At 38.7% G+C, this 22283-nt stretch overlaps 1 protein-coding gene across 4 annotated transcripts in view; it reads left to right on the top strand.

Annotated features, from left to right (window-relative positions):
- Positions 1 to 7694, top strand: part of LOC126473445 (CTD nuclear envelope phosphatase 1 homolog) — a 112759-nt gene extending 105065 nt beyond the window's left edge. For 2 of the 4 annotated variants that reach the window (XM_050100496.1, XM_050100495.1), the window contains exons 6-7: positions 164 to 316; positions 2667 to 7694. In XM_050100496.1, coding sequence (XP_049956453.1) covers positions 164 to 309 — 146 coding nt within the window. In that variant the 3' untranslated portion in view covers positions 310 to 316; positions 2667 to 7694. The remainder of the gene's footprint in view (positions 1 to 163; positions 317 to 2666) is intronic. The other 2 variants (XM_050100498.1, XM_050100497.1) reach the window with 1 other exon arrangement.
- Positions 7695 to 22283: the final 14589 nt, after the last annotated feature.

Below are 22283 nucleotides of genomic sequence, written 5' to 3'. Positions count from 1 at the left end.
GGGAGGATCTGGCAAAAAGATGAAAGATTATTAAGATGACAATTTGAGTACAAGCTTTTATTATGATTTTTCTTGTTGGCCTTGGAGGAATATGCACTAGACTTTGATTTAATTTGTATCTTTAAAGCTTAGAGAGTTGAGAAATACGATCCTACTCTTGCAGATAATGCAATTCCAATTAAATCGTGGTTCTGTGATCCAATGGATACAGCTTTGCTGAACCTATTGCCAGTACTGGACGCATTACGTTTCACCCAGGATGTTCGAAGTGTGCTTAGTAGGAACTTGCATCTTCACCGCCTATGGTAACACTTAGGTAAGTGTTAGAAATGTGAAACTTTCAGTAATCCTACTTAATGGCATGGCATTATTTCAGTTCAAGTTGAGTTTCAAATTATTTTCATTTTGTTGTCTCTGAAACAAATACAGTTTTAACTGTTGTGACTCAATACATTTTTCTTGAAATTCATAGAATATGCGACTGTATTAGAGTGCTTTGTTTTGAAGTTCAATATGTATAAGAGTATCACATTCCTAAGGGTGGCATCCTTAAGCACCACACATGTGCACGCATTTTTCATGATTATTAGAAGATATTTAAAATTATCGAGACAGAATGCTGGTCATTTTTACTTTCAAGAGGCAATGAACTTAGTACTGCCGATAGATTTTTACTAAAGTAGAACACTGCTGTAGTTTGTGAAACTTACTTGCTTTCTGTGGAAAGAGAGAGAGAGAGAGAGAGATGGGTTGGGAAAGGTTAAAAAAGAAGGGCAGGTCATTCAGACCCCAGGATAAGTGGGATGCACACAACAGGTGGGTCCTTTTAATTTAGAAGAGTGATTGACCTGCCCTTTCTTTGCAATCTTCATTAACTTGTGCATCTCTTTTTCCTGAGGAAGACCTAATGGCTCCAAAAGCTAACATGGTGTTGTGTCCTTTTCTATGTGTCTGTCGGCAGTACTATATTTTTCACTTCCTGAAGGTGAGTACTGTCCAGCAATTTTTTTTTTTCTTCTTTCCCACTAAATCACCCAATGTTCTGATGAAACCCAAGCAGTGCTCTGTGGCCTACTTTCTCTGTAACCACTTAATTGATAATTGCTAAGGGGTTTCACTTACCTATTTCTTCTTAATTGATAATTGCTAAGGAGCTTCACCTCTTTCATTGAACCAGATATCTTTTGTTGGTCAGTATTAAAATTTGTATAGTTTATGAGCAATATACACTGAGGTGACAAAAGTTATGGGATAGCGATACGCACTGATGTAGATGGTGGTAGTATTATGTAAAAAAGGTATAAAAGGGCAATGCATTAGTAGAGCTGCCATTTGTACTCGGACGATTCACGTGAAAAATTTTCTGTTGTGATTATTGCCGCACAACAGAAATCAACAGACTTTGGACAAGAAGTGGTAGTTGGAGTTAGACGCATGGGCCATTCCATTTTGGATATCATTCGGGAATTCAGCATTCCATGCCAAGAATACAAAATTTCACTTATTACATCTCACCATGAACAATGAAGTTGTCACTTAACAACCAAGAGCAGCGGCTTGTGTGTATATTTATCCCTGCCAACAGACGAGAAACACCTGCAAATATCTCAGGTAATCAATGTGGGATGTACGGTAAATGTATCCATTGCGACTCTGCGACATAATATGGCATTAATTGGCTATGGCAGCAGATGAGTGATGCAAGTGCCTTTACTAACAGCACAACATCAACTGCAGTGCCTTTCTTGGCCTCGTGACTATATCAGAAGAATCCTAAACAGTGGAAAACCATGGCCTTGTGATATGAGTCCTGATTTCAGTTGGTAAGAGCTGATGTTTTGTGACATGAGTCCTGATTTCAGTTGGTAAGAGCTGATGTTAGGGTTTGAGTATGGCGCAGACCCCATGAAGCCTTCATCTCAAGTTGTCAACAAGGCACTGTGCCAGCAAGTGATGGCTCCATAATGGTGTGGGCCATGTATACATGGAATTGATGTGTCCTGTGGTCATTGACTGGAAACGGTTATGTTCAGCTACTTGGAGACCATTTGCAGCCATTCATGGACTCCATATTTCCATACAGAAATGGAATTTTTATGGATGCAATGTGTTATGTCACCGGGCCACAGTTATAGATGGGTATTTAGGCAGCATGGAGGACTTCCAGTGACTTTTTGAGTCCAAGCCATGTCGAGTTTCTGCACTATTGGTAAAAAGAGAGATGACATGATACCATGATTTTTGTCACCTCAGTGTATAATGATGGTTATTGTAGTAATAAATTAAGAAATCTCAATAAGGATACCTGTTAGTTCAATTCATTTACTGCTCCTAACAATTATATGGCCATGCGTGATTATGCTCTGATTCCTTGAATACATTTGCAGAATATGGAAATGGAGTGGTGCTGCCTTCTTGTCTCTGATTTGTATTTTGAGGGTGACTCTATTTGTGGCACACAAATTTCCTTATTCTTGCCTTTAACACGCATAAGGCGTGTTCTTGTAAAGATTAATTACTGTGCAGAGTTTTTGGGCAATATATTAAATTTGCTATTTTTGTTGATTTGAAGGGTAATTTAACAATTGACAAAATTCATATTGTCTGTCCTTTCTGTCAGTCATACATTATTTACTCTAACACTTATAAATGTTTCGCATTTGCAGGTGCTCCTGAGGGTCCTGTTTAGTTGCTCATTTTAGGTCCACTTCCCTCACCTGACTACATGGAATATGATGTTACTTTGTGATGTGAGACATTGGAAGTTTGTTTATCAATGTTCCAAAATATACATTGTATGAGTGGTGATTACTGAAGCCGTTGTTGAATTTCATTGTGGTGAAATATGACTTTTATCGACTAAAAGTGCAGTAAAATACTTTTTATATTGAAAATTTGTTTTACATGTCAGAATGTTAATGGTAAAAATCCTATCTACATTACAAGTAGTGAGAGAGTTTTCTCTCTCTCTCTATCTCTGTCTCGTTTCTTCAATTACGATGCCATCAATGGACTTGTGTTTAATGTCACAAAAGAACTTACCTGCTGTGATGCATCTTCAGTGTCTATCTGGCAGTGATATTGCCAGCAACACAATGTGGATAATGTTTTATTGTAGATGAAAATGACTTGTTAGCGTGCACGTAGACAGGGATTTCTGTGTGAGTGAGTTATTTTCAGATAAAGGCCTCGGTAAGTTGAGAATTGAGTTGATTACTTAATTTGAAAGTCTGACTGTGTGTACTTATGTGCATCAACATTGTAATACCACGTAAACATTTTTATCTGATTGAACAGTGTATATCAAACCAGTGATTTATTGTATATGAAACCAGTGATTTACCGCAACTGATATTTCTGGCCCCCATCTGTTGTATTACAGCTTCATATTTGATATATACCCTCACTCTTTCTATGTTAAGGTTGTGTTGACTGTTACTGTGGCCAAGTAAAGAGAAAATCGATTTCTGTTTATATTGATGTTAATATGTACCAAAAATGTCATTGTATCTTTTTGCCAGTTAATTTTGTGTAAATGCAAGAGAGAAAGAAAGTAAACTAATTATATTTTGTGTTCGCATGAGCTTAATAACTGGTTCCATTTGCTTTTGCTTCAGTTTGCAGTTGAATGTGTGTGTATTTAGAATCATTACTTGGTAACTTTGAGTGTGAAGTTTTATTCTAATTTTTATTTTCCTTTAATGGCATTTTTGTTGTGTTATTTCTTCAGTAGGCAGTTATATAAAAAAATCTAGAGCATTCTAAGTAATATTATGTGGGTGTAACCAAAAGCAGCCTTGAGACATATAAAATGGGAAATAGTAGAAATGTATGTGGGGTCATTTCCAAATTTCCAGGCAGTAAGTGAGGCATGTCATGAACAGAGTATTTCCTTTTAATCTGTTGACAAGACAATGTACTAGGAGACAAGCCTTTTCCTCAAGCAGTTTTTGTAGTTTCAGAATAAAGAACATGTTGCTTGTCATCTACGCCATTTTCAAAAAGAAGTTTTTACTTTGAAACAAGACCCTCTACTCTGTTGTATCCCATGGCCAGAATTCTGTCTATGAGAGGAATGCTACAATGTGTGCCCTGTGCAATAATTTGTATTCTGTCTTTTAGACTCTTGAAACATTAGTATTTATTTTTTTCTTAAATGGTCCCTAATTAACGCCATGATGTTGAAGTAAGTTGTTCTATCTCCTACTTCATTTCTGGCATTACAGCTCTTCTTTGCCTTGATTTTTTTAAAATGTGTTTCTTTCTCAATAGTATTCCATCTCCTAGAGAATCTTGTAAGGGCATTTTCATACTAATCTCTGTAATATAGTGCTCATTTTGAGACTAGGTTTTCCTCTTTCAAGGTATGTCAATGTCACAATAAAATATAGCCCAAAGAAGCCTGTGAAGTATTCTAATAAATAAGTTTGGATTTTAAATTCCAATACTAAATATTTTTATGTTGTTAAAGCAGCAGCCTATGTGTGGTTAAACTTGTGACACTATATTTTTAAAGTTCTATTACTTTTCATCTTTACACAGTCATTATACAAAAGCTCCAGAGTAAAATGGTATAATATCTATTGGTAAATAAAACTGTACTTGATTTTTTAGATGGTACCTCCATTCCCAAATACCTCATATTGTTACTGACCATTCCTTGCTTATTTTGGGAAACTTAGTATCTTCTGTGCATAATGATAGAAGCACTTTCCTATTCCATTTCCTTTTTTTGTATTCTCTGGAGTAGTGCACTGAACATTTATAAATATCAGTTGTGGTATTCTTAGAAAATCATCCTCATCACACACAGAACAGTGGAATGCTTTTCATGGTCACGTTATAGCAGGCATGATTATATTTCTGTTGTCTGTATAGATATGTATTGCATAAGTACATGATCTCTATGTATATAATGTTCCAAGATGTTACATGAATATTTATTTAAAATTGTGACATTTCAGCTGTAAATAAATCATACTGGGTTGGAACATAGTAGCATATATTAGTGTAATTTATTATGTCACAAAAGCATATTATGTATTTGAAGTCGTGTTTGACTTTCGATTTGTTATTTAAAGCACAATTTTTTAATGTAAATGTCCTTTCCCTGTATTAGATACCTTCTTTCATTAATCTCATGGTGCTCATTCAAGTACTAAACTTAAGGATGTGATGTTTTTCATGATCTAGTCAACAGGATAATAAATAGTCCATTCAGTTTTATACACAATGTAAATCTTTGTTTTACGAGCAGCTTTTCATCTTAATGCATTGTTACCTTGACATGGCAGATCTTCTTTCAGTATTTGCTACAAGGTGCTGAAACTGAATATGGAGAGGCTAAAAAAGTAGTAAGAAACAGAGGAAAATCTTACAGCTGTAGAGGCTGGAAAAGTTACACACACTGCAGATTTAAGAAAGAATATGCTGAACTGCCATTCACCCTGCCCTCTTACCCCATCCTCTACCACAGGCTATCCGAAACAAATCCGAAGCTTTTTCACAAGTAGCAGCAAAGCTGCCTTTCATCACCATCCTGTAGTTTATCTTTTTGTTCACAGATTGATGTTTGGTAACAAATATATCACTACTATGACCTATTTTTCATTTTATCTGTTTTATATCTTTGTGCTGATGTAATGCATTATACTTCACATGACATTGGAATCTTGCATAAATTCATAATCCTTTGTTAAGTAACGTATTACACTTACGATGTTTAGTGCAGGTGAGAAGGTTCATGAGAAACCGATATTTGCCCTCCCATTCCTTCCATTATTTGGAGATTACTTCCTGTTGTTTCTCATTTCTTGAAGAAAAATGCAAAATATATGTGAATGCTATTTTTCTCTGTAAACCCCTCAGGCCCCCCTGAGTTGCAGCATAGACCCTGTATCAGTGGAATTTTTACTCACAGTACACAGATAATGTTGCACTGTGAAGAATAAGTTTGTGGCTCTCTCTTAGTTCACTGCACAGGCCTACCATGTGTTACTTGTGAAATGATTTAGGGGCTAACTTAAGAATTTCTTTTAGCATAGCTTTTTAAAATAATATTGAAACTGGCACAAATTATGTGTTGTCATCTTACATTTGCGTAAGTGGGATTGAAGTATTTCTAATTTGGAATTTAACTTAGGGTGAATCCTTTTTCATTGATAGAAATAGGTTAGTAGCTTTTTGATTTGTAAATGTATCCTGTGTCAAAGTTACCAGGTTAAAAAGTAAAATTCTTATGTAAATATATGTATTGAATTACCCTGGTGCTATAATGAAATGTGCGTATCTGTACAATGACCAGATGATGGCTTGATGTATTTCTTTGCATTGTAACATCTTTTGACAAGTGATCTTCAGCTAAATAGTATTCATGTATTAGAGCCTCAGATAAAAGTATTTTCTGTCATATCACTGGATGTTGTATGATCATTCATGGATAGTAGTGTGCCCTCAAGCAGCAGAAAACTGTAGTAGATGTGTGGTCACACTTTAAAATGTTCAAAAGACACTTGTAAATGAGAAAGTGTAACATACCGGTGGTTTTCTTTTTCCATTATCTCGGAATAGCCTTTTGGCTGTCACTTTCTGTAAAGAGTACATTTCCTTTGTGATTATTGGGTTAGTGTTTAATTTACTGCCTTTGATAAAGACTGGTAAATAAAGGATTTTTTCCCTTTTTTTTTTATTCTTTCTTGTGATTCACTAGCATAGATTCAGTATAAATTTATACTGTAGATCTAGAAGTTAAATCATTGCATTTTAGATTTTCCTGCAACATGCCTATGTGCCTCCCCCCCCCCCCCCCCCCTCTCTCTCTCTCTCTCTCTCTCTCTCTCTCTCTCTCTCTCTCTCTCTCTCTCTCTCTCTCTCTCTCTCTGACTAAAATTGTTCTATACCCTTTACCGTCAGTTTTATTCTGTATTTTGTGCCCCTTCTTGTCTTCCTCCTGCAAAACGTAAGATCATGCATTATGTCTCATGTCGTGATACCCATGCATGGAATCTTGCAATTTGGCAGTATTTGTTTGTAATTTCAAATAATGTACTGTTAGGTCCTGCATCAAAGTTGGTCATTCAGAAGTGCTTGTCCATATACAGGCAGATGTTTGAGGCATGAGCATCAGCAAAACTGTCAATGTGCTAGACATGGTCCTACAGAGTGTACAGTCAAACTGTGCTGTTTCATTTATGCCTGAGAGTTCAAAGTCATTGTCCTTAGTTTTGTCAAATTATAATACTGACACTTTGTTACACATTTTAGAAACAGTATTTGATTTTCTATTTGCATAACACTTTTTTTATATTGTTAAGTCACAGTAGGTGCTGTGGTGAGCTAACATTTTTGTAGTTATTATTTGACATTTCCTTTATATGGCAAAAACGAAGACAGTATATTGAACTGTGTGGAACTTAGCTCCAGACAGTTGGAGGTATAAGTACAAGCAGAAACATTTTGTAACACTGGATTACACTCTAGCTCTGCATAAAACTGTAAATTTGTAAACAACTTTGTGTTAAGTTATACTGGATACAGATATCTTCTGTATAATTTGTAAAGTTTGAGAAGTAAATTGGAGAAATATAAATAATATTGTTTCCTTTGAAAATCAAACAAAATTATTTTTTACCCATTTATGTAGTCCTGAGCATATTACATTATTCATCACAATTTTCATACTGAAGTAAATTAGTGTGTGGCACACAAAATAAATCACTATGAGTTATTTGGTGTTGTGAAGCCAACAGAATGTAGTTAATGTGGTGTACATAGTTATATTCAAGAACAATGATTCATAGGACATTCATTAACAAATAATTGATACAGAATTAATAAAAATAGTTATGAACAAAAAAGGAACACTTTCTTGTTTTCTGCCAAGTACCAACAGATTATTTAATTAATATTATGCAAATTATTAGATCACTTCCAGTATGACAACCTCTGCACATGGCAAATTAAATCAAACTTGTCCACCAGGTGGCTTTATTAGGAGATTATTCAAATGATTCTTACCAATAATGTACCAATGTAAATTCATCATGCAGAAATCTTTCATGAGCATAGAAATGTTGTACTAAGTATGTTTCAACTGTTGATGGTAATATGAGCTACTGCTAGTTGTAATGGCCTAGTCTTGGCTATATAGAAACTTGCAGGCTCCTGTGACCTTTCAGCTAATTTGGATACCAGATGATATAACTTTCTTTTCATTCAATCACTGAAAAAAATTGCATTTGAATTATGTACATAGCCAGCATTATACTTTTTTCATCATAAGAGTAAAACTGATGTAAAAGAACAAAAACACGGTGATTGGTCGGCAGCCATAGTCCATGTAAACTGATGTTACGCTCTTGTAAGTAGTTGCTGTTTGTATATTATGTATTTTATTACTACATTAAGCTAAATGAAACTTTAAGATATTCTAATATATGGCAGCCATCAACGTTTTTCGTAATTGTTTTTCAGCAAAGTAGTTTTTATTTCAAAAATAATATACAGTCGTAGTCTCTGTACTGTTGTGCTCTGATTGTCGCACTGTTAATATGTAGGGTGAAAAAGTATGATGCTGCTTTCTGCTCCATAGCACAACACACAGGGGACACAGTCAAAAAGTGGTGAGAAACAGGTTGTTCTAAGTGTTTTTCAGAAGTCTTGGGAGAAAGTTGCCTTTAATCCAGAATTAATCCTTTTATCAGGTGTTCAAATATCGCTTTGGTTGTTCATTTTTTCATTAAATGTGGAATACATACATCTGTTAAATGTCAAATTCATCAAATATATGCTAATTAACAAATATCTAATCATTTTAATTAAAAATGCATGTCTTGTTTCTAATTGCATTTAAAATTCCAGATTTCATTGCAAACGTAAATTCTTAATCATCAGTATTTTATAAAAGATTGTCAGTTAAGATTATTTAAATTAAGAAATAATTACAAAGTAAATTCTTAGTATAAAAATGAAAATTAAATACTCTATATATCCAGCATTTTATAGCACAGATATGGTCTCAAATGAACCAGAGTGATAAGCGTTGTGGAAACATGGAGAACAATCATTTTCACAACATTGAGCATATCATCCAAATTCCATATTTTCACGGTTGCCCCATACCACTGTGACATGAACGCAACATAAGTGATCTGCAGCTGAGTTAAAGGATTTGTTGCAAGAAATAACCAGGCATTTAAGCTGCCAGATGTACTGGAACTAACGCACAAAGCCTTGGCACGTGTCACTGTTGAACACTGGCGGGAAACATAATAGCACTTCATAAAAGAAGAGGAGGAAATGTTGCACTTGGTTAGCTTCTTGGATTCTGTTGATTGACTCATTGTCAATGTAGCAGATTACAGTTCCAATACTGACATGTTTTTCTCGGATTCATATATGGAAGGAATTGAGAGATTATGAGATGACTGACTGTAAGTTAATACCTTAAGTGGCTTCAGTATGCTTCGTGGTAAAGTCTGTGCAGTACACTTTTGCGTCACACATTTCTCAAGTAGAAATACTACCCTGTTTTTAAGTTAGGAATTTTCATCACAGTTGTTTTTAATTACAATACTATGATAGCTAAGAATGAGAGTGTGTTATATTTTGCCTGTAGTCCTCTTAAGAAGTGTGTGGTATTGTTGAAGTTTTGCCGAATATTATTTCACTTTTTAAAAAAATTAAATGACATTCAAAACCTCTGCTTTCTCTTTTTACATCACAACTGCAACTGCACTACAGATTCATTGAACCAACTGGCTAGCAAGTGCTGTCAGAGTTAAATGCACTGGTAAAGCTGTTGTCCTCTATTATCGCTCAGTCGATGTGTGCATAATGCACAGCATAAAAACATATCCTTACTATTGTACTTTCCTGTACTGGAGACAGCTTGTCTTCTGCCTTTGTGAAACGAAATACAATGAGATTCCAGCAGATGCCGAATAATACGTGGTGTAATGTTTTATTAGGTTTATTCTTATGATGAACACGGTATATCAGCAATTGATTTGTCCTTGGTATTACTACAAATGAGCATTTCACAAAAATATTATTGAACATAATGTCACAGTTTTAAGGCTGTGTCTGCAAATTCTTTACTCTTCATCGCTGTCTTAACTGATGTTGCAACGTAGGTAACTTTGATTCAGTTTGCTGTGTACGTGTTACACTCAGTTTTTTTGCGTAGCCTATGCAGCTTAATTAACAAAAATAGTGATACTAGACAAGTTATTATTGGAAAATAAATGGTACAACCAATTGCTTCAAGATACTACACAAATCGAAAATTCATTTTGATTGTTGTATTTGTGTACAGTAGAAACTTCAAACACATTAGAGTTGCCTTTTGATGTCTTTCCATATTTGTTTAACAAATTTGCTTGGAAATTGTTAATCCAGCTATATATTAATTTATTTGTGCCAAGGCAAATTCAAAGAGTACAACTAATTGTCATATCACATTCATGTTGTAAAGTTTTTCATTACCAGTAACAGGGCCAACATAAATGTATATTTCTAAATAGTTTATTTTCAATATTTTTGTGGTAAAACTGAAATGAACCTGAGACTCAGTTTTTCCATATTCGTTCTCAAACTTTTGCAACTCTTTAATCGTTAATCGATGGTATGGCTGACCTGTTTCATAGTAACTTTCCATGTGTCTGCCTTCAGAAAAATCCCTTTTACCATTCAGACATGCAAATCCATGTGCTCATCTGTGTAAACATCAAGCAGCATTTGAAAAGTTACTGTTGTTGATTTTAAGTTTCACAATAAACTTGACATTTATTCGCTGTTCACATTTAGTACAAAAGATTTCATGACAGAACAAAAGAAACTATATGTTGTAAACGGCTCTTCCACTGCTATTTCGTTGCTTGTCAAAAGAGACTTTTCACAGAAGCACAGATTAGCTCAAGGACAAATAATAGTGTTGCATTAGTATGCTATGACAGATAGTTCCTCAGTTGCTTGTCAAAAGAGACTTTTCACAGAAGCACAGATTAGCTCAAGGACAAATAATAGTGTTGCATTAGTATGCTATGACAGATAGTTCCTCAGTAATGTAAGCAATTTCAAATAGTGTGTTTTAGGTAATTTTCAAACAGCACTATTATAAAAGTTTCACAGGAAGTTTACATCCACTACTAGTTGATACAAGAATCCAACTACGAGTACGTGCTGAAAAGTAATGCATCAGAAGTTTTTATGTGATAACTCTTAATGGTTTTTTTAATTAAAAATGTTATTAACATTCTACATTTTTATTCTTCATTTCTACATATTTGCAGCCCTCTGCCACTATTAATGCAATAGTGTCGGTGCATGAGAAAAAGGGTGTTATAATTGAGTTTCACATTTGAAGAGATCATTCACACATGGAGCACACTCTCCTCAGCATGACAATGCCATATCATAGACGAGTGCTGCGACATCTGCAGCAATCCGATGCCTTGAGTTCACAGACATGATCATTCTCTGTAAGATCCCAGCATAGCCCCATATCATTTCCAAAACCTGAAGGACACTTTCGAGGACTACACATTGGTAGAGATGAAGCTGTGCAAGGAGAGTTGAGGTTGTGACTTGTCAACATTCTGCAGTGACAGTATCAACAACCTGGTCTCTCATTGGGAGAAATTTGCTGGTTGCTGGGATGAATATGTTGAGAAATAAATATGTAGACATGGAGGATAAAGATACAGAATGTTAATAACATTTATTTTATTTAAAAAGCTTTGAGTTTTCATATAAAAATTTTGGACACAATACTTTTCTACACGCCCTCATACAATATTTACCCTATTCTTACCCAATCCATTTTGCAAGCCACAAGTCCGCTGCCTTCCTTCACATGGAGCCTGTGTTTTTGGTAATTGCGGAGATTTGTCTCAAGAAATGTGATGTGATTTTGCTCATCTACATCCATATTCTGCAAGTCACTGTGAAATGTTTGAGAGAGGGCACTACCCACTGCGTTTGCATATGGAGTACAGCAGGAATTACTTCTTAATGCCTTTATGCTTGCAGTAATTAGTCTAATCTTGCCTTTGTGACATGTATGTGTTTGATACTTAGGAGGCAGATAGTATATACATAGATTCATCACGTAATGTGGCTTCATGAAACTGTGTAAGCAAACTTTCATGGGATAGTTGCCATTGGTACCTGTATTCAAACACTTGCCAATTCAATGTACTTCTGCATTTTTTTTACACTCACCCCTAGCTGAAACAAACCCACCACCATCATACTGCCATGCTTTGTATTTATTCAGTATCACCTGTTATACCAATTTGGGTTTCACAATATTCTCAGATGGTTCACTTGAGTGTTTTGAAAGCAATCTCCATTGTAGACATATTGCATTTTCCCAATATCCAACCAACAAACTGAAGTCTACCACCCACTTTACGTAGGTGTGTGTCTTACGTGCTCATTCCATTTTGTATGCTCACAAATTGTTACTGACCGATAGTTGTACAAGTTGATTGATTCCAGCTGTCTCACTGATATTGTAGTCACAGAATACAATTTTTTGAGTTCTGTGAAGCACACAATTTTACAATTCTGACCATTTAAAACAATTTGCCAGTCTTTGCCCCAATTTGAAATTTTAGCAAGATCTGACTCGATGAATATTTGTGTAGCATTTTTCCAATAACATTCACTTATCGACAAGTATGTTATGTCAGAAGTTGTTATTAATATCATGTGCTAGGTAATTAATTTACAACATGAACAGTAAGGGTTCCAGTAAACTTCCCTGAGGGACACTTGAAGTAAATTCTACTTATATAAATGACTCCAAAATAACATGCTGCATCATCCCTCAAAACATTCATTTGATATCCCATATGATTGTATTTCTGTTAATTAAATTTGGTGTGGTGCTGAGGCCATACACCAAGTTTCGGCCATATTCATCTATATCTTTGTGTTTGGCATTCGTGTTAATCAAGGAAGTCGAGTGATTGTCAAAAAATGTATGAAAAAAAAGTGTTTCATGTGGTGATTATGAAAGGCAAAATGTTTCAGGAGACTAAAGAGAAGCTAGATAAACATTACGGTGACTCTGCACCTTCGATTAGAACAGTTTATAAGAGGTTTCAAAATTTTCAGAGTGGCCATACTAGCACAAGTAATGCTGAACATTCTGGATGCCCTGTGGAGGTTATGCCTCCAGAAATCATTGATAAAATCCATGATATGGTGATGGATGACAGTAGAGTTAAGGTGCATGAGATTGCTAGTGCTGTGGGCATCTCGAATGAACGGGTACGTAATATTTTGCATAAACGTTTGGACACGAGAAAGCTATCTGCAAGATGGGTTCCGCGATTGCTCACGCTTGACCAAAAATTGAATCATGTGACGTGTTACAAGGATGTTTTGCAGCTGTTCTGGAAGAATCTGCAGGACTTTGGGTAAGTGTTGTTTTGTCACTGTGGATGAAACATGGATACATTACTATACTCCTGAGACCAAACAACAATCTAAACAATGGGTTACCAAGGGAGAATCTGCACCACAAAAGGTGAAGACCATTCCTTCGGCCGGAAAGGTTATGGCGACTGTCTTTTGGGATTCGCAAGGGATAATCCTCATCGACTATGTGGAAAAGGGTAAAACTATTACAGGTGCTTATTATTCATAGTTATTGGACCGTTTGAAAACTGAGCTGCAAGAAAAACGTCGGTGATTGGACCGCAAAAAGGTCCTTTTCCATCATGACAATGCACCAGCACACACCTCAGCAGTTGTGGTCACAAAATTATTGGAAATAGATTCCAACTCATTTCCCCCGCCCCATTCTTCAGACTTCGCTCCCTCGGACTATTATTTGTTTCCCAATTTGAAGAAATGGCTGGCGGGACAAAGATTTTATTCAAATGAGGAGGTGATTGCAGCAACTAATAGCTATTTTGCAGACTTGGACAATTCCTATTATTCAGAAGGGATCAACAAATTAGAACAGCGTTGGACAAAGTGTACATGTCTAAAAGGAGACTATGTCAAAAAATAAAATAGGTTTACACCAAACACGTAAGTAGTTTTTATTTTCGCACGGACTTTTCAAAATCCCCTCATATGTTCTAAGATTCTACAATGTATATTGATATTGGACAGTAGTTCTATGGATTGCTTTTACTATCCCTCTTGTAGACAGGTGAAACCTGTGCTTTCTTCCAACTGCTGGGCACAACTTTGTGTTCAGGGGGTGTATGGTATATTATGGTTAAAAGAGAAATTAACTCAGTTGTGAATTCTGTATAGAATCTGACACAGATTATGTTGGACCATGGGGTCTTGTTCAGTTTCAACAAATTAGTGGTGGGAGCCTTAAACTGGTGTAATATTTCTATATCCCCCTTTGTAAGTGAACATCTGAAGGTGTTCAGCACTTCTGCTTTTCATTTACTGCCCTCAATTTCAGTTTCTCTGCCATGAGTGCCTTTAGACTAACATTGATACAAGAGATATTCTTTATATACACTATGTGATCTAAAGTTTCTGGACACCTGAATGAAAATGACTTAAAAGTTTGTGGCACCCTCCGTCAGCAATGCTGGAATCTAATGTGCTGTTGGCCCACCCCTAGCCTTGATGACAGCTTCCACTCTCGCAGGCATACTTTCACTCGGGTGCTGGAAGGTTTCTTGGGGAATGGCAGCCCACTCTTAACAGAGTGCTGCCCTGAGGAGAGGTATTGATGTCAGTCAGTGAGGCGTGGCATGAAGTTGGCATTCTAAAACATCCCAAAGGTGTTCCATAAGATTCACGTCAGGACTCTGTGCAGGTCAGTCCATTACAGGGATGTTATTGTCGTGTAACCACTCTGCCACAGGCCGTACATTATGAACAGATGCTCGATAGTGTTGAAAGATGCAATTGCCGTCCCCGAATTGCTCTTCAACAGTGAGAAGCAAGAAGGTGGTTAAAACATCAATGTAAGCATTTGCCGTGACAGTGCCACGCAAAAATTCAAGGGGTGCAACCCCCCTCCATGAAAAACATGACCACACCATTAACACCACCGCCTCCAAATTTTACTGTTGGCACTACACACACTGGCAGATGACATTCACCATACCCACACCCTGCCATCAGATCACCACACTGTTTACTGTGATATGTCACTCCACACTATGTTTTTCCACTGTTCAATTGTCCGATGTTTATGCTCCTTACACCAAGCGAGGCTTCATTTGGCATTTACCAGCATGATGTGTGGCTTATGAGCAGCTGCTCGACCATGAAATCCAAGTTTTCTCACCTCCCACCTAACTGTCATAGTACTTGCTGTGGATCCTGATGCAGTTTGGAATTCCTGTGTGATGGTCTGGATAGATGTCTGCCTATTACACATTCTACATCTGCATCTACATCCATACTCCGCAAGCCACCTGATGGTGTGTGGCAGAGGGGACCTTGAGTACCTCTATCGGTTCTCCCTTCTATTCCAGTCTCGTATTGTTCATGGAAAGAAAGATTGTCAGTATGCCTCTGTGTGAGCTCTAATATCTCTGATTTTATCCTCACGGTCTCTTCACGAGCTAGTAGGAGGGAGCAATATACTGCTTGACTCCTCAGTGAAGGTATGTTCTCGAAACTTCAACAAAAGCCCGTACTGAGCGTCTTTCCTGCAGTCTTCCACTGGAGTTTATCTATCATCTCCGTAACGCTTTCGCGATTACTAAATGATCCTGTAACGAAGCGTGCTGCTCTCCGTTGGATCTTCTCTATCTCTTCTATCAACCCTATCTGGTACAGATCCCACACTGTTGAACAATATTCAAGCAGTGGGTGAACAAGTGTGCTGTAACCTACTTCCTTTGTTTTCGGATTGCATTTCCTTAGGATTCTTGCAATGAATCTCAGTCTTGCTTTAGCGATGATCAACTGTATATGATCATCACATTTTAAATCACTCCTAATGCCTGCCGCCAGACAATTTATGGAATTAACTGCTTCCAGTTGCTGACCCGCTATATTGTAGCTAAATGATAAGGGACCTTTCTTTCTATTTATTCACAGCACATTACACTTGTCTACATTGAGATTCAATTGCCATTCCCTGCACCATGCGTCAATTCCTCCTGCATTTCAGTACAATTTTCCATTGTTACAACCCCTCGATGTACCATAGCATCATCCGCAAAAAGCCTCAGTAAACTTCCAATGTTATCCACTAGGTCATTTATGTATATTGTGAATAGCATCGATCCTACGACACATTCCTGCAGCACACCTGAAGTCACTCGTACTTCAGAAGACTTCTCTCCACTGAGAATGACATGCTGCGTTCTGTTATCTAGGAACTCTTCAATCCAATCACACGATTGGTCTGGTAGTCCATATGCTCTTACTTTGTTCATTAAACGACTGGGGGGAACTGTATCGAACGCCTTGCGGAAGTCAAGAAACACGGCATCTACCTGGGAACCCGTGTCTATGGTCCTCTGAGTCTTGTGGACAAATAGTGCAAGCTGGGTTCCACACGATCGTCTTTTTCGAAACCCATACTGATTCCTACAGAGTAGATTTCTAGTCTCCAGAAAAGTCATTATACTCGAACATAATACGTGTTCCAAAATTCTACAACTGATAGACGTTAGAGATATAGGTCTATAGTTCTGCACATCTGTTCGACGTCCCTTTTTGAAAACGGGGATGACCTGTGCCCTTTTCCAATCCTTTGCAACTCTGCACTCTTCTAGAGACCTACAGTACACTGCTGCAAGAAGAGGGGCAAGTTCCTTCGCGTATTCTGTGTAAAATGGAACTGGTATCCCATCAGGTCCAGCAGCCTTTTCTCTTTTGAGCGATTTTAATTGTTTCTCTATCCCTCTGTCGTCTATTTCGATATCTACCATTTTGTCATCTTTGCGACAATCTAGAGAAGGAACTGCAGTGCAGTCTTCCTCTGTGAAACAGCTTTGGAAAAATATATTTAGTATTTCGGCCTTTAGTCTGTCATCCTCTGTTTCAGTACCATTTTGGTCACAGAGTGTCTGGACATTTTGTTTTGATCCACCTACCGCTTTGACATAAGACCAAAATTTCTTAGGATTTTCTGCCAAGTCAGTACATAGAACTTTACTTTCGAATTCATTGAATGCCTCTCGCATAGCCCTCCTAACACTACATTTCGCTTCGTGTAATTTTTGTTTGTCTGCAAGGCTTTGCTATGTTTATGTTTGCTGTGAAGTTCACTTTGCTTCTGCAGCAGTTTTCTAGCTCGCTTGTTGTACCACGGTGGTTCTTTTCCATCTCTTACGATCTTGCTTGGCACATACTCATCTATTGCATATTGTACGATGGTTCTGAACTTTGTCCACTGATCCTCAACACTATCTGTACTTGAGACAAAACTTTTGTGTTGAGTCGTCAGGTACTCTGTAATCTGCTTTTTGTCACTTTTGCTAAACAGAAAAATCTTCCTACCTTTTTTAATATTTCTATTAACGGCTGAAATCATCAATGCAGTAACCGCTTTATGATCGCTGATTCCCTGTTCTGCAATAACTGTTTTAAATAGTTCGGGTCTATTTGTCACCAGAAGGTCTAATATGTTATCGCCACGAGTCGGTTCTCTGTTTAACTGCTCAAAGTAGTTTTCAGATAATGCACTTTAAAAAATTTCAATGGATTCTTTGTCCCTGCCACCCATTATAAATGTTTGAGTCTCCCAGTCTATATCCGGCAAATTAAAATCTCCACCCAGAACTATAACATGGTGGGGAAATCTACTCGAAATATTTTGCAAATTTTCCTTCAGGTGCTCTGCCACAACAGCTGCTGAGCCAGGGGGCCTATAGAGACATCCAATTAATCCAATTACCATGTTCGAGCCTGCTTTAACCATTACCTTCATCCAAATTATTGCACATTTCAGATCTCCGTCAATTTCCTTCAATACTATTGCACTTTTTATCCCTATAAACACGCCTCCCCCTCACTGTCCAGCCTGTCTCTGCGGCATAGATTCCAATCTGAGTTTAGAATTTCATTACTGTTTACATCTGGTTCCAGCCAACTTTCTGTCCCTAGTACTATCTGGGCATTGTGACTGTTTATTAATGAGAGCAGTTCTGGGACCTTTCTATAGACGCTCCTGCAGTTTATTATTACCACATTAATATTGTTATTCCCTGTTGTGTTTTGCCTACTACTAACTTGTCGCGTCTCAGGAGGCGTCTTGTCAGGCCTAGGGAGGGAATTCTCTAATCTAAAAAATCCACATGTGCACTTCACACATACTCCGCTACCCTTGTAGCTGCTTCCTGCGTGTAGTGCGCGCCTGACCTATTCAGGGGGACCTCACATTTCTCCACTCGATAGCGGAGGTCGAGAAATTTGCATCCCAGATCTCCGCAGAATCGTCTGAGTCTCTAGTTTAAGCCTTCCACTCGGCTCCAAACCAGAGGACTGCGATTGGTTCTGGGAACGATACTACAAATAGTTAGCTCAGATTCCATCCCGCGAGTGAGGCTTTCCGCCTTCACCAACTCCGCCAACCGCCTGTATGAACTGAGGATGACCTCTGAACCCAGACAGCAGGAGTCATTGGTGCCAACATGAGCAACAATTTGCAGCCAGGTGCACCCAGTGCCCTCTATCGCCGCCGACAGGACCTCCTCCATATCTCGGATGAGACCTCCCGGCAAACAGACAGTGAACACTGGCCTTCTTCCCCGACCTTTCCGCTATCTCCCTAAGGGGCTCCATCACCTGCCTAACGTTGGAGCTCCCAATCACTAATAAACCCCTCCCCCGTGTGCGTGCTCAGACCATGCTGAAGGAGCGGCCACATGTCCACTCACAGGCAGTGCGGGCGATGCCGCACGGCCAGCCTCCACATTAACCCTTCACCTTGTGTGCCGCAAACGCCACTGAACCCGCCACTCCCCTTGGGGAGAGGGTGGCCCAACCGCACCCGGTACCCACGAAGGTGTCTCAGCAGCAGGGACCGTGGGTGAAGCATGTAACACCTGGGGTTTACCATGCAATGCACCAGGCTCCCCACTGCCGCTACACTCCGAGGCAGCAGCCTGTTTAACTAGACTGCTAATTCACTAAAGGCGGCTGATAGCTGACTAACTGTGGTTACTAGACACTTCTTGTTGAAAACAATGAAAATAAGCACTAACTTTCTCTGGACTGTATTCAAAACAAACACTAGCACTACCGGCACTACAGCTGACTAAAGGGACTTTCTCTGACTGTATTCAAAATGAACACGAAATCTATGGAACACTATTACTAGCAGTCAAAAATTAAATCTTCCTAAAGCAAAAACACATGGAAGAAGAAGTGACAAGTAAGAAAAATACAGTTAGTACTTATGATAACGTAGCTCGCTGCACAGCAGATGTGAAGCAGACGGCAGTTACGATGACACTGACACTACTGGCACTATGGCTGACTAAAGGTACTCTTTCTGACTGTATTCAAAACAAACATGAAATCTATGGAACACTATTACTAGCACTCGAAAATTAAAGCTTCCTAAAAGCAAAAACACACGGAAGAAGAAGTAAGCAGACGGCAGTTATGGCCCCCTTCAACTGTGGGTTGTCTCTGTCAGTCAACAGACTAGGTCGGCCTGTAGGCTTTTGTGCTGTATGTGTCCCTTCACGTTTCCACTTCACTATCACATCGGAAACAGTGGACCTAGGGATGTTTAGGAGTGTGAGGATCTCGTGTACAGACATATGACATGAGTGACATCCAGTCACCTGACCATGTTCGAAGTCCGTGAGTTCTGCAGAGTGCCCCATTCTGCTCTCTCATGATGTCTAATGACTCCTGGGGTCGCTAATATGGAGTACCTGACAATAGGTGGCAGCACAATACACCTATATGAAAAATGTATGTTTTTGGGGTTGTTCGGATACTTTTGATCACATAGTGTATAAGCAGAATTTCTTTGGGTTACCTAAATGAGGTGGCACAGTGGTTAGTACAGTTCAAACTCATCAGGATTTAGGTGTTTCATAATTTCCCGAAATCACTCCCTTTGGAAAGGACACAGCCTATTTCCTTTTCCCATCCATTCGTAACTTGAGGTTGTGCTCCATCTCTAATGACCTCACTCTTGATGGGGCGTTAAATTCTAATCTACCTTCTTTCTATCTTTGGGTATGTGTGAAGTCTTTTGAGAAGATGATGCTACGGTAGTCATTTAAGTCCTCAGTCATTCCCCTTCTGACAGTCCAAAACATTTCATTTAGCATCTTTTTATTTACAGCACTATGCTTTATTTTACATCTATTACGGAAAGGTTAGTTTTTATCTAGAAGTTTCTTTACAGATACTTCACACCGTGGAGGGGTCTCTTCTGCCATGAATTTGACACAGTGCCCCATTGCAGGTTGTTAACGAAGATATGAGCGTATGGAATAAGTTCACCACTGTGGCATGCATTTGGCCTTGGCATCTTTCACACTAGCCTGGTTGAGAGTCTGTATGCTAAAGCTGCTAAACTACCACTGTCCTACTGCTGTGACTTTCTCCTCGGCAGGTATGCATGCTATTTGTCTGCCATGCGTGGCCACCTATCTTATGCCTCCTTCTTCGATGATACCTTTGATTGCCAGTATGAGGCATGTCCCTCTTCTCTGTTACCTCCTGGAGTCTGCTTTCAGCACTTGCTCCGGCAGCTTAACTTCAAACTACCTTCCACTTTACCGGTGGGTTTGAACCCTTCACCTTGGCTTCGTGAAGCAGCCCGTGTTCACCTTGGCCTTCATTTGCCTCTTATGGACACTACTCCAGCCTCGCTCTGTCACCTTCACTTTCACAACCTTGGCATGGAACTTCATGATAGTACCTTTGTGTACACTGATCACTCTCAGACTGACCATGGTGTCGGGTATGCCTTCGTCATTAGTGCCCACGTCTTTCGATATCGGTTTCCGGCACACTGCTCAATAATTACAGCTGAGCTCTTCGTCTTGTATCAGGCCATGGAGTACATTCGGCGACACAGACTTTTCAATTGCGTCCTCTGCTCAGACTCTCTCAGCATCCTTCAAACTCTACGTGTACTGCCCATCCTTTAGTGCAATGGATCCAGGAAAACCGTCACTCACTCACAGTTGGTGGAGCCACTGTGATGTTTATGGGGGTTCCTGGTGATGTTGGTCTGCCAGGAAATGAGGCTGCTGACGCTGCTGCCAGTATGTTGTCCTCAATGGCCAGTATTCATCAGTGACAAGGGTATCATCAGGAGTGTCCAAGAGCAGTGTAGTGAGACACTGTTGTTCTTGATACACATAAATGATTGGTTGACAGGGTGGACAGCAGTCTGCAGTTGTTTTCTGATGATTCCATGGTGTACAGAAAGGTGTCAAATTTGAGTAACTGTAGGAAGATACAAGACAACTTAGACAAAATTCCCAGTTGGTGTGATGAATGTCAGTTAGCCCTAAATGTGGAAAAAGTAAGTTAATGCTGATGAGCAGGAAGATTAAACCTGTAATGTTTGGATACATTATCACTAGTGTCCTGCTTGACACAGTCATTTAAATATATGGACGTAACATTGCGAAGTGATATGAGGTGGAATGTGCACGTGAGAACTGTGGTAGGTAAGGCTAATGGTCGACTTCAGTTTATCGAGGGAATTTTCGAAAAGAGTGGTTTGTCTGTAAAGGAGACCACATATAGGATGCTGGTGCAACCTATTCTTGAGTACTGCTCGGGTGTTTGGGATCCATACCAGGTTGGGTTGAATAAAGACTGGTAGATTTGAACAACATGTGAGTGTTGCAGAGATGGTTCGGGAACTAAAATAGGAATCCCTGGAGAGAAGGCGATGTTCTTTTCAAGAAACACTATTGAGAAAGTTTAGAGAACCGGCATTTGAAGCTGACTGCCAAATGATTCTACTGTTGCCAACCTACATTGCAGCATAAGGACTATGAAGATAAGATACAAGAAATTAAGGCTCATACAGAGGCACCCAGACAGTCATTTTTCCCTCACTCTTTTTCTGAGTGGAACAGGAAAGAAAATGACAAGTAGTGATACGGGGTGCCCTCCGCCACATGCCGTACGATGGCTTGCAGAGTATCTATGTAGATGTGGAATAGTCGCAAGGAGTACATATGAGGACAGATCAGACAGGTAATGCCTTCTGCATCATAAAAATTTAAAAATGAACATGTAACAGCAGAATTAGTACGATCATAGCCTTAACTGTCCTCTACACAAACCAACCGTTCAATGTAGACTAGCATTTGTATGCTTTTGTGTTATCATTGAACAAAGGCATC

Source organism: Schistocerca serialis, chromosome 4 (assembly GCF_023864345.2).
Source record: "Schistocerca serialis cubense isolate TAMUIC-IGC-003099 chromosome 4, iqSchSeri2.2, whole genome shotgun sequence".
Classification (NCBI taxonomy): Eukaryota; Metazoa; Arthropoda; class Insecta; order Orthoptera; family Acrididae; genus Schistocerca; species Schistocerca serialis.
This window is presented reverse-complemented; position numbering and strand designations above follow the sequence as displayed.